This window comes from Acanthaster planci, linkage group LG01 (genome assembly GCF_054643075.1).
Source record: "Acanthaster planci isolate LZ-2023a linkage group LG01, COTS_SCS, whole genome shotgun sequence".
In the NCBI taxonomy this organism is placed as follows: domain Eukaryota; kingdom Metazoa; phylum Echinodermata; class Asteroidea; order Valvatida; family Acanthasteridae; genus Acanthaster; species Acanthaster planci.
In genome coordinates, this window is record NC_141777.1 from 6,952,174 (window position 1) to 6,969,066 (window position 16,893).

The window sequence follows — 16,893 nt, forward strand, 5'->3', positions numbered from 1 at the left end:
CTTTCACTTAAAAGGTAAAACTCATTCCACATTCCAGGGTTGATTTCTTCCATTTACCTCAAAGGTATCCGACTTCCACTATCACCACTGTTTAATTTTTACTAAAGTTGGAAACAATTTATTTACATACAAGTGGGTTATACAAATTTTTAAGTTTTCAACACATTTATCTATTACAAATTTAGACTTTATATTTACTGCTTTAGAATTGCTCTACTTAATGTATCTGAATTGCACTATTGTTTTGATGTATATGATTTCTTCTGCTCTTATACCAAACTTCAATCCATAATCATAATTTTGGCAATGGTATTGAATCCTCTCCCAAAAAATGTAAAATATTCATGAAATTTCTGTAAAGTATGTGGTTCAATCAATTGGGACCTATGCGACCTGCAACATTGATACAACATCAAAAAGTCGTGTTTATCCTTTTATGTCATCAGTACTGCATCATTAATGTTAATACTAAGCCTTCTGTTTAACATTTTGCAATCCAACATGTCAAACTTGACCAATATGACTGAGGGAAGATATTCAAGTAAGCAGCAAGCTAATAGCCTCTGCATAAACCTTCCTACAGACAGGACCAATCAGGGATTTCACCTACATGTACGCGTCTGGTAGAAATCTCATGATTACCTCAGCTTGTTTGGGTTTCAGAGTACTCAAAATCCTGGTTTTCTCAAGCCATGGCCAACAGAACTCTTTGCTTTTTGGCAATTCCTTACTCCAACACCTCCACTGTGTTATTTGAACGACAAAAAATCAAAAGAAATGATGAACAAACAATGTTGTGGATGGAAGTGTAGACAATTTCTGTTGTGAAAGCAGCATGTGTGCAAGTACATGGGCACACAGCAAGGCTTGAATATTTACATTACTTTCATTCTAAACCAATTAAATTGTGCCAAAAATGAATATTCATAATGTCATCATTCTGAGCCAATCAGACTGCTCCATACAATATTGGTAGCAGGTTCCCAGGAGCTGGCAGATTATTTAAGTTGGTCATTGGTAGATGACTCACATGCATACTGGGGGTGACTTGCACTGACCATTTTTACATGATGTTATTTTACCACATGCTGTATGTAACACAGTATACACAGCAGTGAAGCCAGACTAAACCCAGACAATTACCGACTTGAGTTCGTATCTACCAGAATTGGTGAATTCAAACCATTAAACACTTATGACATACACCCTTTGTTCTCTTTGTTTTTCCCTTTTATTTTTAAGCTTGGCAGCATGCATCTCAAACCTGTTACATTGGAGAGTGTCTAAACAGAGTTTACGACAAATATAAACCCTTCCTCTTCAAAATAATCACTAGACTTCACCTTAAACGTCTTGAACAACACTGTGTTCAGTTGAGGGTTAGATATAACAGGCAATGATCAAACCAAGGCTAGTCTTAATGGAATAATATCCAGCTATTAGCATAATGATATCACTCTTTGTTTCTGCGTGCATTTTCTCAAGGGGGCTATGGATCAAGGCCCACCTCATTGCCATCTGGTTTGTAAGCGTGGGGTCACTTCAGTTTAAACTACGCCCACTGCACATAGACCTACGTTGAACCATGGAACTGGAAGATAACGCTCAACTTGAAGGCTCATGTAATGAAGGCTTGTCATCAGTGGTGCGTGCGCATGTATCATTAAGTCACTTACAAACCGGATAGGAAAGTGCACGAGTAAACAAAGTTTGACGTCATTGTGAGAAGCCTATCAGTAAATATCTTTAAGTAACAAAGATGGTTCAGTATCTTATTTGCTTGTAGTCTCTGACTTTGGCAGTGATGTCTTCAGTGTTTGAGATTTAGTCTCGCCTTTGCTTGGCTTTTCAGACGATGAAGATTCATGTTGTCCGTCTATTTCTTTGTGACTAGATGTTACCAATTCGTCCAGTTCATCCTAATTCAGATAGAAAGAAAGAAGGAAATAATCAAATTAATGACGACTTCAAACTAAGACAGTAACGTCCCTCAACTATGCCCGAAACTCACTGAATTCAAATGAGCTAAGATCCTCTCCACTAAAAGCGAGGCAGCCAAAGTAGAATGACATTCTGTTCATGTACAGTGCCCCTTGAGAAGAGGCTGTGAGCAACACACCATCTATGAGAAGAGACCATAGCCACTAGCTAGCGGTTCAAAAGGGCATGAACGACTTCCAAATCCACATCTATATTTTCTAGCAACAGCCAAACTCATTACATATGGACATGGCCTTATTCTGTAACAATCAGTCTGACAACAGAAGATCTACTCATGCCAATACAAAAGAACAAGGTTTACAGAAAAAAATAGTTTGAATACTTAATTCTACTAATGTGACAAGTCCAAGTGCCCCACCCCCATAAGGGAGGGCCTGAAGTGCTCAGAAATATTGGGTGATTATATTGCCGGTTTGTTGCTGGTTTGAGTAGTTAGTTTAAAAACCTACGTGTGGATACATCAGCACATTGATGTGAAATGCACATTGCTTACTGTGTGAAGGATAAAACAACCAGCCATGATTTAACCGCCCGGTTTTTCTGAGCTGCAAATGTATAGCTGTAGCCCTCTGCATACCTTTACTGTGTCAGGCTGGATACTGACACCTGTAACCAATCCACTAATTGATGCTATGTAGCAATGTTTACGCCATGAGACTGCCATAACACAAGTTTTGCCTGAACTTGTTAGGTAATCATTCTGATCACAAAGTAAATGAATTGACTCATGCTTACCTTCCATCCAAGCATCTCAGCCAGTTTGTTACATCCATCATCACAAGTACCAAGGTAAGCCACATCTCTGTAGGAAGCAAAGGACATAAATGATATCAGAAATATCCATTCACCCTTATCTAATATCCTTCAGGATGGGACCCAACAGACGGATGATTAAATCTGTCTAGATTTGTAAGATGCAAACCATTAAGAGCTACTCGGAGAAATGAGCTGCGAGAAAAAGGAGCAATGAAAACTGACGTTTGACACGGTAAATCTCAGGAGTCCATCAGACGATCTATACTTCATATTGTAACAAAGTTACCTGTGTGCCACCTGGGGGCATACTGCTCTCACTCCTTGAATTCTTTTAATACCTTTTTGGTTGGGTGCACTCTGCAGGAATACAAGACTGCTATAGGCACTGGGGCATTAGTCATTCTTTCCGTTTCTTTATTTTACGTTTGGATTTCTTTGCTTTTAGCCACGGCCTCGCCTCCAGCCGTGCACCCATGCTGGTCTCATAACTTTGTTACCAAACATTGTAATTTATCTACATTTGTTAATTTGTCTTTTGGATGTCTTTGTAAATACTCAGTTGCTTTGTGTGATTGCAATACTTAATTTGGGAGGTGCTCGCAAAGTCTGTCTTGTTGTTGTGTGCTTTTTTGTGGTTGTTAATTTGTATTCATTTTTCCCCATGCCCCGGCCTGCTCGGCCTGTTACAACAGTCTTCCAGTTGGTATAAATTTGAAGTATAAACTACAAACACAAAACTTGCAAGCTCCTTGAAAACCACTGCATGTATATTGTTTAGATGTTTCTGTGTTTCCTATCAGTGAACTCAAAACACTGCAATGAAAGGAATCCAGCATTCCTTACCTGTATTTGTTTTGAGAATCGAAGTCGAAGCCACCAGTAAATAATCCTAGTCCTCGTAACCTTGGAATTCCCTTCAAACAAAAAGTAAGGTGTGTTATACAGACATTGGCAGAGTACTCTAACATTCCCTCCACTATGTCTAAAGCAGATGGAAAATCCTCCGAGAGACAGGTGAAGAGCACCATCCTTTATGACCTTTAATCAAGGTACACTCTAAGTCAGATGGAATGTCAGCCAGTAATTACATAAATTGGGCTGACATTATCGTTTAGTCAATAAAATTCTAATAGGTAAAAATGACGTCAAAGGTAATTGATTATCTGAACTTAAGTTAAATGTTCCAACCTTTTGATTTAAACAAGAAAAAGGCAGGACTGTTGGCAGGACTTGTCAAGGGGAGTAGAAATCATTACTTGGTACCATCTATTATTTCTTTTAATCCTATTTAATGTGTGTAGAAATTCTCAATTACACCTCCCATGGTTCTGAAGCCATCCATGGACATGTTTCATGAGCCAGTTTCAATGATCACAAACACTGAGACTCCCTTTCTTAGGCATGAGCACATTTGACATTTGAAAAAGAAATGTTTAAACCAAGTATTCAGACATGATAGACCCCTTGCAGCTGGTACTTGGTAATGGTTCCTTTAATATGGCAAGGCACCACTGAAACAATATGAAATGCAACCCCTCTATTTGACTTGCATACATACCTCTCCTGCTTTTTCCTTGTTAATCAGAAGTCTTGGTGTTGTAGCTGGAACTCTACAAAAAATTAATCAAAACATAACATCTTAACCTGCTTGGCCACAATTAAATGCTTACCACTGTTCTGATTTTAAACACAGGCAAAAGTCGTGAAAGTCATTTGATTAGGGAATTTTTACAAGTAAAAGTGTCAAACTGCAGTGTTACAAATCTATGCCAGGGTGGGCGGGGATGGCCAAACACTAAAACTTTGGCAAGCTGTGGACATTTGAAAGGGGAGGACACCACATAACACTTGAGGGCGCTGTTCATAACCCGCATGTACAGTGTACAAGCACAGGAGTAGTGCCTTCACCTTACATGAAAACAGTTTCATTTTCTTCAGTTTTCAATGTTATTTAAATTCTGAAATCGATTTCCTTCGTCAGATTTCACCTCTTCTACATCAAAAATTTTCAACCACTACCATTCTCCCACCATTTCGATCTCAACAAGGCCATAACAATAGGTATGATAAATCAACGACAACCATGGAATACTGTCGATGTATGGGGGGTGGAGGAGGTACAGTGTATGCCATGCTTATGGGGGGAGGGGTTATATCAAGTTTGTATTTGATGCATAGATACTTCATGGACAGCCCCAAAGCTGATGTTCCAACATTTTCTTGATGTCTTAACCCCTTCGCGACGGATGACGGCAAAAGCCGCTGTAAAAATTGAGATCCTCAGCCCCCTTTTCAGCTATTATTCTCAGCCCACGCTCGAGCGAACACAGTGAAAGAAGGCATACCCTGGCTCTTGTATATACGGTGATTGGCCTTTGTGTGTAGCCCAGAAATGAAAAGACCGAATTTGCATCATAATCACCAGTTTCACAATAGCCCCCACTTTGAAAAGAGGCAACAGGAATGTGGAAGCTTGAGTAGAGCCGCATGCCACCGAACAATCAGCCTATTCACCATGTAATTCAAAGCGTGAAGAGCACGCTGGGCCACAAACTGAGAATTTGCCGTTTGGCAGGTGGCCTTCGTGGCCAAGCATGGCTGGAATTCTCGGAGTCGGCTTTCAGAAAAAAGTTCCCGTCGTCAAGGGGTTAATCATCCTTAGTGTGTCTTTCAACCAAAACAGAAATACAAAAGCTTTTCAGATGTTGCAAAAGGCGATATCCTCCAACTGAAATCGGCTGAAGAAAATCTACGTACAGCTAATTCTATCGTCTCTAAACGACTTCATGGAAATTAACTTGAAAAGCTGACATGAAGATGGCTACATGGGGCATGGAAGTTACCTTTCAATTAGAGAAGCAAATGGCTGCACAACCAATGAAGTTCCCATGACAATTAACAAATCACACTTTGGAAAATCCTGCAGACAAGAAACAAAGACGTTGCAAATTCTTCATTGAGACAAAGAAAAACATGCCACAATGTATGGTTCTTGACATTTGGCTGTCTAACGTGTAGCACAATACGGCGAACACTCAATGACGATGCCTTAACAAAGTGATAAAAAATACTTCAAAGGAAATTATTTTCAACTGTCTTTGAAGGTTGATTACATGGAAAAACGTAGGCCTGTGCCTGGTCCTGGGTATACGGCCGTCCATAGAAAATCTGATTCTATTTTGTCGGGTCAGGTACCCGTAAAAAAGTTCCACATGGGAAGGGCAGAATTGGTGAAAAATCATGCCGCTGGAAAACCTGGTCCTGCGGTCATAACTCACAGTTCAGAGATTGACAAGCTCTTTTTGTTACAAATTAAAGGCAATACTTTGCTTAATAAAAAGGTGGAGAGATTCCCATCTGACTTAAGAACAATGTGGCGCTTCCTATGTATGAAAAAAGAGCCCTGTTTTGGGCACATAGTCTGCCAGATTGCGCACAGTGCCATGCTCTTCTTTATATTTTAAAGGTACCCGGTATTGACATAAAACGGGTACCCGGTTCCAAGAATACCTTAAATGCACACCCCTAGAAAAACATCTAGTAAGTAATTTGAAACTGCAGTGATTTCTCAGCATTATGGGACAAATATTTTGATTTTAAAATAATGGTTGTAAATGTGACATTTGCCATGAGAACCATAACTTTCCAGTCCTAATTGTCGTTAGTCTTAACTTGAGCCACTGGCATACCTGGTAATCAACGATTTCTTACCTCCATGACAAGATGGGAAAACCTTACTGGCAATCGCTCTCCAAAGAAAACGATGTCTGGTTTGACTAAGCCCTCGCAGTCAGTACACTTAGGGAGTCTGTCAGCAAAAATTTCATCTGGGAAGAAAAGTAACACCTACCATTACTGGTGAGAAATTAGGTCTCAGTCAGATAACAAATGTCCATGTCTGATGTTAGGAATACTGCATTCTTGTCCTTCAATTGGTTCTTGTGAGAAAACAGCTTTGGCATGCTATTTGACAGCAAACACGCATCAAGTTAACATGCCAATGTGCAGTGACGAAGGGAGATACAAATATAATTGGCAGAAAGACAGACATATATGCCACTTCAGAGACAACATACAATCGGATTATAGACTATGAGGGCTCACCTTTCATCCATTGTTGGGTGTATTCTTTGCCACAGTCTCCAATACAATGTCCTGTATGAAAGGTCCCATGAGCTTCAACCATTAAGTCTCCAGGAACCCCAGCAATTCTCTCCAAGGTGTCTATATTCTGCAGGAGATAACATTTGAGCATCTGTGCTCTTATTGGGCAATCATAGTTGTTTACTAACAGTTAACTAGCCAATCAGAGGATGTCTCAGTTGCAACACTGCCTTGTCCTATCAGGATTTTTGCTTTTTAGAAGATGAATTATGGAAGTAACATGGCAGGACATTTTAAATGTTGAGGCCTTTCTTTTACAACTGTGCCATCATCCTTTCATTTGTGTGTACGTGTAACAAGGGTGACTTAATCGCACCGACCTGTGTATAATTCCTCAATAGCAACCTCTTGTCGGCCAAAAGTCGAATAAAGTAATGGCATGGAGTGGGTCTGAATTTCCCAGGATACAGCTCCTTGGCCAAATAAAAAAATGGCTCAGGTCTCTCCTGTAATGAATAAAATGATAACGACAGTGGTATGTTTTTTACGAGACTGCTGTAGACAGCACTGTGTGATTTGATTACATATGAGAGATTGTCTATCATTGACTTTAATGGGCGTGATGCTCTTACACAACCATCATCTGACCACACTAGCTGACCTTTGATGCTGACCTTTGATGTTCTAAACTTGCTTACTGCTTTATCATACACTTATGCTTACAACACGCCCTGTCCTCACATGCAGTTATGTATCCTGCAATGAAGAACTATTTGCCAGGGAAGAAGATAATGAACTCACATGACCTTAAAACCTGAGTAAAATGAATCTACCTAACAAAGAGGCTTTTACAACTCAATCCTTGGAATATTCCCATCACCAAACTGCCTCTCCTGATTCAGAACACTGTTCATGGCTAAACAGTTCGTCCAGAACAACCTGTAAATAATCAACTGTGATTAATGAGGCAACAGCTTTTTTAGCATAGAATCATCTAGAATGTCACTGATATGCAGGTAAGCTATGCATAGTCTCACTTACCCTGAAGTAGTTAATGTCAAATATTGCCATTGGCTCTGGGAGATTATACTTCTCCAAGTTGTCATAGAGACCAGTTCCTGGCGATCGAAAATCGGGTATGCCAGCCGCTAGAAAGAGCAAAGAATATGCCAAATAATTGCAAACAGGGCAGGAATTGATGGTAAGATTAATTTAAATCGAAATACCTGGATGAAAGACTAGATGAAATAATACGGCTTTGGTCTTCCATGGGGCAAATAATGCCATGGTGCTTTTGAAGAAAGCTGCTGATTTTGTTGACAATATTTCACTCTTACCTTTCGTTAACTCCAAATCTACAAGACGTTTGCTAGGAAACTTACCAAATTGATCAAGATACAACATTTTTCTATTTCCAAGTCAACATTGTTGGTGACATCTTTGTTACAGACAAGTTAGCCGGCCAGTCAAATGAGTCAGCCAGGACAAGTCATTTAAATTACAGGCTCTTCAAAGATATCAATGCATTGCAATGTTTGCAAAACTAGGCTGCCTCGGGCATTGAAAAGCAAATTCTCTTACTTTAACTCTCAATAGCAAAGACACTCGACTCACATGTTGAAATTCCTGCTCCGGTCATTACAATGATGTTCTTGCCTGAAAATCAAACGAGCAAATCACAAATTCAGTTGGGATTTGAATTTTCAGCTTTAAATAAAAATCCTTTCTGTCATTTTACCAGCTATCATCTTGCGATTTCGTTAGGTGTGGTCATGTTCTTGACCACTCTCTCCATGTTTTGACCACTCCCTCTCCAGCCAACTTACATTTATCACTCTGCATATACTTGACCACCCCTTCTAGACTGATATCTTCCAATAACTGTTCAGGTTTGGCTTCTTCTTCCTCATCTTGTTGAAAGGGGCGAAGAAAACGCATCAACTGCTCCAAGGTTTCCACTGTAAGGTCAAAGGTCAGAAACTGTTTAATTCCTAACACACACAAATTTCATCAACCAGTTTTTATATCATCTTTAAAAAGAAGTAATCTGTTTTGAAAATGAACAGCTTCTCCCCCCCCCAAACTGAAAGAAAATTTTAGAAAGTGAAACATTATTCAATTGTCGAGTTCGGGCGGCCTGTTCTTAACACGGGTTTCTTGTTCTCGCACTCGAACGGCGGAAACATGACTCAAGAACACTGTTCTTGGAACAGGATCACACATCACCTCCTCGTCAGGGTTTTACAGGAAGACACGGAAAAATTCGTGAGACTTTGATTTTTTGAACATCTGAAAAAAGTAGAGAGATGGCTTTGTAAGCCACAGACAATTGGAAGTTTTGCAAAATTAACATTAATTATTTTTCATAACAAAGAAATGAATGTTCCAGTTTAAATAGAAAAGAATTCGTTAAACGTTAATCTCAAAGAACATAAATGGCCGCCACCATGTTGCATGTTGCTTGTCACTAGCTGCCAGCAATAACCGGTTGTTTGTTCCCGGCGTTCGAGCGGCCAACCCACGAACAACAAATCGAGCTGTTCGTGAACATACGAGAACAAGCCTCCCGACCTCAGCCTGGGAGTGCAAGTGGAAAACATGTATACATGTGAGGGGTTCATAACACAGTCACACCTCAGGGAAAATATAAATATGAGGACAGAAACTTTTCAAGGTTTAGTATTCAAAAAACTCTTCAAGCCATTTAACAATAAAAGGAATGCTTTTCCTTAGATTCCATTTTGGAGACTTACTGTCCACTGTTCACATCATGTGAGGGCGCTGTAACCAGTCTCGGTACCTGATCAGGCATTATGCTCCAGAAAATGTGTGCATGCAATGTCATGAGGTAAGTCTAGTCAAAGGAAGTATGTTTCCTTCTTCAACTTAGTTTTGCTTATTGTTCATGGTCGTACACTGGAATGCCAGTGAGGTTTTGTGATGGAAATGAGACGTCTGATTATTGATTACTGATAGTCAATGATCTTATGTAATCAAATATGCAGTAGCCTTTTCCTGGCAATAAATGTGTTAAGTTCCTCTCTTCTTGTAAAACAAATCAATATATTCCTACAACTGAAGTTTTCACAAGAATGTGAAACACATAGTTATGAAGCCAGCATTGACCTGAAGTCATCCTGATGGTCTAGGGTTTTAAAGCCAGATTCACAAACTGAAAAATCTGGTTCACTGTAATTTTACTCTGTCAGGGTGACTTACTGCGTAACCAAAAGTCCAGTTGATATTCGAATAGTGGAGAACTTAGGGTTTAACCCTTGCTCTTGTTGACACTCCAATGCACTGCAATATTCCCCTTTAAAAAGTGGCTATGTTTATTACAAGGCCCTCCACTAACCGCCACACCACTTTAAGGGAGAAACTGTGTACACTTCAAGGAATTGCAAAGTAAACTGGAGGTCAACTTGGTCCAGCTGTAAACACCTAGTTTATTACATTGATCAGCAAAGCTACACGCCACAATCCTCTGGAGTGCACTGGAGTGTACTTCTATTGGGCTGTGCAGTAAAATACTAAGTGCTTGGAAAAACTGACTTGCTGGGGGCTGTCAAAGTAAAGACTACTACTCTGTACTTTTTTATTTACTCTGTACTTTTTTATTACTGGTGGGACCAGTAAGAGATTGGAAAATGCATATTTATTTTGTTTGTTTCAGGGCTCAGTCTTACAATCATTGCCCCAAATGAAAGTACCTTTTCTTTTTTTTTATCAGGAATTGGTTTCCTCTGTTCCTATTTAAATGTATGCTTTTTCTTTCTGATTAGGAAAAACACTACTTTTCTATTGCTTTACATGCCTTTTATTTTTGCTGAATTGACTGTTATCTGTGGCAACATTTCTTATGCTTAACATGGAACACCTTTGGCTGCGTGAAACATCAGGAAGCATTCTGCCTTGCAAAGATGTATGTTGCAGCTTGTGCAACCAGTTCGCGTGACAACATTCCTTCCCTTGGCTGTCTTCTTGTTTGTAAGTTTGCACTGGATGCACATTTTGGGGAACTTCCCTGGCATTCTGACACACTGGTGGTTTGGTCCATTGTAGATAGGAACCGGCTGGAGTTTTGGCTGGTAGGCCGGTGCTCCTTCTGCAAATCCCGCAATGAGGGAGGTTGCAATGTTGACGGTGAACATTCTGGTGCTCATCAACGGGCTGTCTTCTGCCTCGCGATGATGCTTATAGCATATGTAGGCATTGACGCGTGAAACGTCAATCAGGTAGTAGAGCAACTTCTTCCACCATGACATTGACTGTCTGCTGCATGTGTGGTAGGAACGGAGCTGGTCTGCCCTGTCCACTCCGCCCATGAACTTTGTGTACGCAATCGCCTGAGGCGGGGCTGGTACATCTATCTTCTGTGCCTTCTTCTGTTCTTGTTGCATCACTTTTCTTGAGACAAAATCTGTTGCCTGATCACGATACCCCTGGTGGCAGGTGGATAATAGCGAGACAACCTTAGTGTCTCGCCATAGTACCGCTGTCATCTGGCCTTTCTGGCGGACGTACATCGTCCCTCGTGGCGTTTTCTTCATGCCTGTCATGTGTTTGTGCATGGCAGGATTGATCTTAGCAGAAGTGCTGAAATCAGTTGGTAGGCCAACTGATGATCGCTTCACTGCTCCACATATGTAGGTTTTCTCCTCGAGAAGTGCCTCTGCAAGAGCAGCTGATGTGTAGATTTTGTCACAATAGAACCGGTGGTACCTGCCGAAATATGGCTCTATCATCTGGAGACTTAGATCTTTCATTTTCAGTCCCTTTTCAGTATGGACATGAAAGTGGTGAGTGTAGCCAGAGTTGGACTCACACACGGCAAAGATTTTGAAGCCTACTTTGGTTGGCTTCAGGGGCATGAAAAACTTCCGTACATTGGATTTGTTTCCCTTGTATTTGACCATGGCCTCATCCAGTGCCAGATCCCGGTGAACGTTGTAGTTCTTACTACATCGCTTGGCAACCTTATCCCACACAATCTGAAGAGGATAGAGAGGGTGACGCTTTCGCCACATATACCGATCTGCCTTCCTCTTGATTCTTGCTGGTCCACGCTGTGGATTTGAACATGCCAAGGATTCAGAGAGCTGGTTAAAACGAGCCATTGTCATTGTCGAGGAGATGAGATTGTTGCGTAGTCCTGGATGCGTTGACCAGTCATCCTCTGCATTTTCGTTGCCGTGGACCCCTTGCAACATTCTAATGCCAAACCAAGCTCGGATTTCAGCTGGAGTTGTCGGTTTGGTGAAGTTTGGTTTAGGTTGGCCAGTTATGTTTGTGTACTTTGAAATCTTCCTGAAGAGGAATAGAGGAAAGTACGACAAGAAATATTCCAATGGGTCATCATTGTCTGGGCGAACCTGCTGAGGACCATAAGGTTTCTTCCCTCTGAATTTATGGATGTGTACTTTTTTCAAACTTCTTGTCCAGCCATGGCGGTCTCTTGGATAGACATGGTCCCCATGTCTTGGTTTTCTCTGGTCATTGTCGGACAAAGGCTCTAGGGTTTTCGTCTTTCGCTTCTTAGGTTGGGTTGGGCCCGGGATTGGCTGAGACAAATCATCTTCATCCTCTTCCTCCTCGTCATCTTCCTCCTCGTCATCTTCCTCCTCGTCATCTTCCTCCTCGTCATCTTCCTCCTCGTCATCTTCCTCCTCATCTTCCTCCTCGTCATCTTCCTCCTCATCTTCCTCCTCGTCATCTTCCTCCTCATCTTCCTCCTTGTCATCTTCCTCCTCATCTTCCTCCTCCTCTCCAGATCCATCTTCAGCCATCCCCGCCTCCTCTTCTGTCTCATAATATTCATGGTCAAAATTTCCTCCACCCTTACTACCATGGGTAGCACCACCACTTATAACCTTGCACTCCATCACTGTTATCGTATCAGCTGGAGCCAGCGATGGTCCTGGCTGGGAGCTGTTTTGCTCGTTATCCAAACTGCATTTTTTCTGACATGTTTCTTTCTCATGTCTCTTCCTCTTTCTGCAAAGAAAAATGGTAGAGTAGATTTTATTCTTTGCATGTACATGTATGTGTTACATGTATAAATGAAACAGAGGGAAATCACTGATATGTAGTAGTCAACTGAAAGAAAAAGCATACATTTATAACTAGGAAAAAAGGCCAAGCATTGGTATGTAGAATGTGCACATACCTTCCTTCACTCATTTTGACAGCAAGGCTCTCAAACAGGTCTCGCTCCTGACCTCTCAAACTTGACTGGAGGTTCCACACATCCCGTTGACTCATGTCGGCAATTCCAGGACTCTCAACTTTATGGAAAGGGGATGTACTCTGAAAAAACCTGTTTTTGCAGGTCTTATATAGCCTTACCAACATTGATATTATGTAATTCTAAGCAATTTCATGCTATATTATAGTGTCATGCTAATTCCAACTCAAGTGTTATGCTAAGTAACATTTTACATCATAAAATGTCACTAATAATAAAAACAGACTATTTTCCCCTCCTAGTGCCCAGTAAAAAAATCCAGGGCTTTCTTTCATTTGTCACATTTCATAGTTCACTGTAAACTGACAGTGCCAAGGGTGTCTCAAAAGTAAGTGAATCACTTTACCAGAGAACCCAATTGTCCTCCCTGGCACTCCAGTTGTTGGCATTCATGGGACAACAAGGTTATCCTCCAATGCACTCCACTGGGAGTTTGAAAATCACTCCACTGGTAATGCAAAGAATCCTCCAATGCACTCCAGCTGCAGTGCATTGGCAGGTACTACTGACTGGCAGTAAATTGCACTCATAGAGCAAGGGTTAATGGTGTTGAAAAAAATCATCTTATAAATGTCAAGGATCGATACTGGCTTCCAATAACAATGCTACATAAAATGGTTCAATATCACTTTAAAAACTCTTCAAGGATCAGTACTGGCTTCCAATGACGATTTTGCATAAAATGGCTCACTATCACTTTAAAAACTCTTTTAGTTTTGGCTTTATCATGTGTGTCATTACTAATGTTCATTGCAAATATATATGTGGGGTATATATTCAGAAAAACCCCAACAAGAAATATTTTCAACGGTTTATGTTGTACTCAATGTTGGCAACATGCAGTGCAGTGTCTCCATGTGAGACTACGGCATGCACAAGTATCGAATACTGGCTACGGCTCTCCACCGCTGCCTCTTTTGAGGCAGGAGACAGGACTGGATTATGGCTACCCCTGTCATGCGCCGTCCCATACAATCCTATGTATTAACTAAACTGATACACAGGCAGTGCTGGGTGAACATACGTGAAGTTCATGTTGACAAAAAGATCATGCACTAGCCTACAGGTGGTGTATCCCATGTGACTGTATTTCAGCTAACCAGGATAAAGAAGCATCGAGAGGTGCATTTCAATAAATTTTAGTTCAACATAGGAAGCTATCTGAGCCTTCATCTTTGGGAATATTTTACCGAGATTCTACCCGCTAAGCCTGCTAATACTATGTTAGCATCCTGTATGTACATGTCATGTATGCTTTGGTCAGGGTTGTTCTTTGGTCACTCTGACAGTGTAGAGGAGCCCAATCTACGTGTGACACATGGGAGAGTTTTAGAATCCAGGTACAAGCTCGTTTTGTCCATGGAAGTACTGAGTGGGAGAGAACTATTTGGGGCTTGTGTAGGAGAGAGAACTGTTGAAGAGTAGGTGATTTTGTCAACTTATCAAGTGCAGTCGAGTTGCGACTGACAAGCGAGTAGAGACAACCACTGGAGGTACAAGGCTAGTCAACCAAACGTCGGTCAAGAGCCATGGTCTAAAGAGACACTTTCCACTAATTGTGGACCAGTCTTCACACAGTATCACCCTCATGTTCAATTTTTTTCTCCCTAAAATTACCGTGACCATTCTTACTAATTGATAGAAAGGGCCTCCCTTGATTGATCCCTGTGAGTTCCAACCAGTATTGAATGGTCACAAATGGGCATACATGGGTGGCCTTGTGGTGTGATGTGACTGTGTTCCAGATTATGACAAGAACAGTCTACATGTCTACTGTAATCATGCATATGGGTATGGTAGGGGAATCTTGCCAGTACTAATGAGCATGGTGACTTTCAAGTGAGGCTAGTCTAGAGCTTCAGGAATAATTGGAAAGCCAATTGTTCCATATAGCTTCTTTTATTACATTTCCATTTCAAGTGAATACATCTCTGGGTTTGAGAAGTGGCCAAGCCCGTCAATACACTATACATACTTGGGTTGAAACCAGAGTGTTGCGAGTCCCTATCAGAGGCAGATCTGCCCTCCTCTTTACTAGCTCCTCCCCTTCCACCTCCATCTGCCCCACCAGGATGATCAGCTGATTCTGAAAGTCACATCAATCCAGGTATGTCCATTTATAATGTTAGGTTTAACTTTGACGGTTGCTGACATCGATTTCAAAATCGCAGATGCTTATGCAATGACATATATCCCTCAGAATAAATTCAGGCATTTCTTGATGGGAAGTCTGAGTTGCTACATTGTTGAGTTAGAGCCCAAAATTTTAGGAGAAGAAATGAAAATAGGAAAAAAAATTAATTAAACTTACTCTAACAAGGTAGTAATTATGTATTATTGTAGCTCACTGCGGGGAATATGTCTAACATATTAAAGAAAAGAAAAACACAACTTACTAATGTTGTTTGTATGCCTAATTAACCTTTGAATTAATTAAAAGCAAGCATGACAGATGTTGTAGGCTATCTGCTGCATGTCTGAGGAAGAGTTTGTATGTTTTTACACAGCTGGGACAGCTATATGGTATCTATTGGGAGGAGGGTCAGGGTCAAGTACTCTTGGCAAACATTTTTGAGCATGTAAGGTCACTTGTTGTTACTGTTAGGTACATTTTATAATATTTCTCGTTGCACCACTGTCTCATATGTTCTTAGCATGATACTGTGAAAACTTGATGAATTTGTTGCATGAAATAGAGCAGTAACGCCCTTCAATTATGGGACTCAACTTAAGACACAGCCTTGGAGTCTGAATCCATCACTCAGTTCACTGGTAATGAAGTCAACATTTCGGAAACTGAGAGTTCCATCATGGAGGAATAGGTTTCTTATTCCTACATGGTTCTATACACGGACATCACACCAGGATTTACACAAAGCAAGTGTTTAAGATTCAACAGTGTTCAACATTTTCACTGCTAAATTTGAAGTTTTAGTTTGTGTTATCACTTTTTGGTGGTTTATAAACCACTGCAAAGGAATATAAGTTAATTTATTATAAGTTTTGTCCGTTTTTGTTGTTTATCGCAGCGCAGGCTAGTACCAGTGCCTACCCGCATTAGCCCAAATATCCGGGTCTGCAATGTCCAACGCGGGGTTCCACCGATTTTGCATAAAGCCAAGCCTATCCTCTTTTCAAAGAATTCCACGATATATGAATGAGGTTTTTTGCTTGAAAGGCTTCCAAATTAAACATGGCTGATGTGAAATGACCTACCTTCAGATGACATTTTCTATAGGCCTTCATGGGCCTACTTACCACGACTTAATTTGGGAAGAATGTGTGCGACTGTATATGTACGTGTCTCCGCTTCGACAAAAAGCGCCCTCTTGCATTAATTTAACATGACAGGTGGAGAGTACCACTCCGTGTGCATATATATTGTAATTACAATAAGAACAGCGAGGGATGAGCCCTGTTATATCCAACTAGCCAGCTGACTAAACCGGGTATTTGAAGTGTACGATTTAATTGATTTGTGTTTTTGAGGGCATTGGTTATAACTGTGCCATTTTCTGTTTGTATCTTAAGAAATTTTCATTTTCTGATTGTTGTTTTGTGTTTATTTTAAATACTTAAAATTTTTAATGCTCTAATGTTTTATTTATTGAATAGTCAAGCTGTGTGTTCTATGGCAAATTAGCCTCCGGGCTACAATCACAGTGTTTGAAATAAATCATCATCAGTAATAATAATAACACGATGCACCAGCGTGGCCAATTTATACGAGTACTTCAGGACGACGGAATTTTTCCTAAGACTTAGTGGTAACGTCTGGCCTATTGTAA

At 40.6% G+C, this 16,893-nt stretch overlaps 1 protein-coding gene across 5 annotated transcripts; it reads right to left on the minus strand.

Annotated features, from left to right (window-relative positions):
- Positions 1 to 90: 90 nt before the first annotated feature.
- On the minus strand, positions 91 to 16,434 carry sirt2 (sirtuin 2). Of its 5 annotated transcripts, XM_022251892.2 has the most exons (14): positions 16,322 to 16,405; positions 15,417 to 15,467; positions 15,081 to 15,191; positions 8,688 to 8,819; positions 8,476 to 8,517; positions 7,903 to 8,009; positions 7,242 to 7,367; positions 6,862 to 6,988; positions 6,469 to 6,584; positions 5,601 to 5,677; positions 4,316 to 4,367; positions 3,601 to 3,671; positions 2,737 to 2,803; positions 91 to 1,919 (listed from the first exon to the last, which is right to left on the minus strand). In XM_022251892.2, coding segments are annotated over exons 3-14 (1,065 nt in total). In that variant the 5' UTR covers positions 15,082 to 15,191; positions 15,417 to 15,467; positions 16,322 to 16,405; the 3' UTR covers positions 91 to 1,772. The 5 variants fall into 5 exon arrangements, with proteins under 5 accessions (XP_022107584.2, XP_022107566.2, XP_022107594.2 ...); XM_022251874.2 differs by lacking the exon at positions 15,417 to 15,467 and having other exon boundaries at positions 16,322 to 16,434; XM_022251902.2 differs by lacking the exon at positions 15,417 to 15,467 and having other exon boundaries at positions 16,364 to 16,382.
- Positions 16,435 to 16,893: the final 459 nt, after the last annotated feature.

Excerpts from the sequence above, each read along its gene's own strand:
- sirt2 (XM_087137406.1), bottom strand. The coding sequence starts at position 16,218 with ATGCAAAATCGGTGGAACCCCGCGTTGGACATTGCAGACCCGGATATT. Across the intron at positions 6,585-6,861 it reads CACCCAACAATGGATGAAAG|ATGAAATTTTTGCTGACAGA; the intron begins GTGAGCCCTCAT and ends TTTTCTTCCCAG. Across the intron at positions 5,678-6,468 it reads TTTCCCATCTTGTCATGGAG|GATTTTCCAAAGTGTGATTT; the intron begins GTAAGAAATCGT and ends TCTTGTCTGCAG.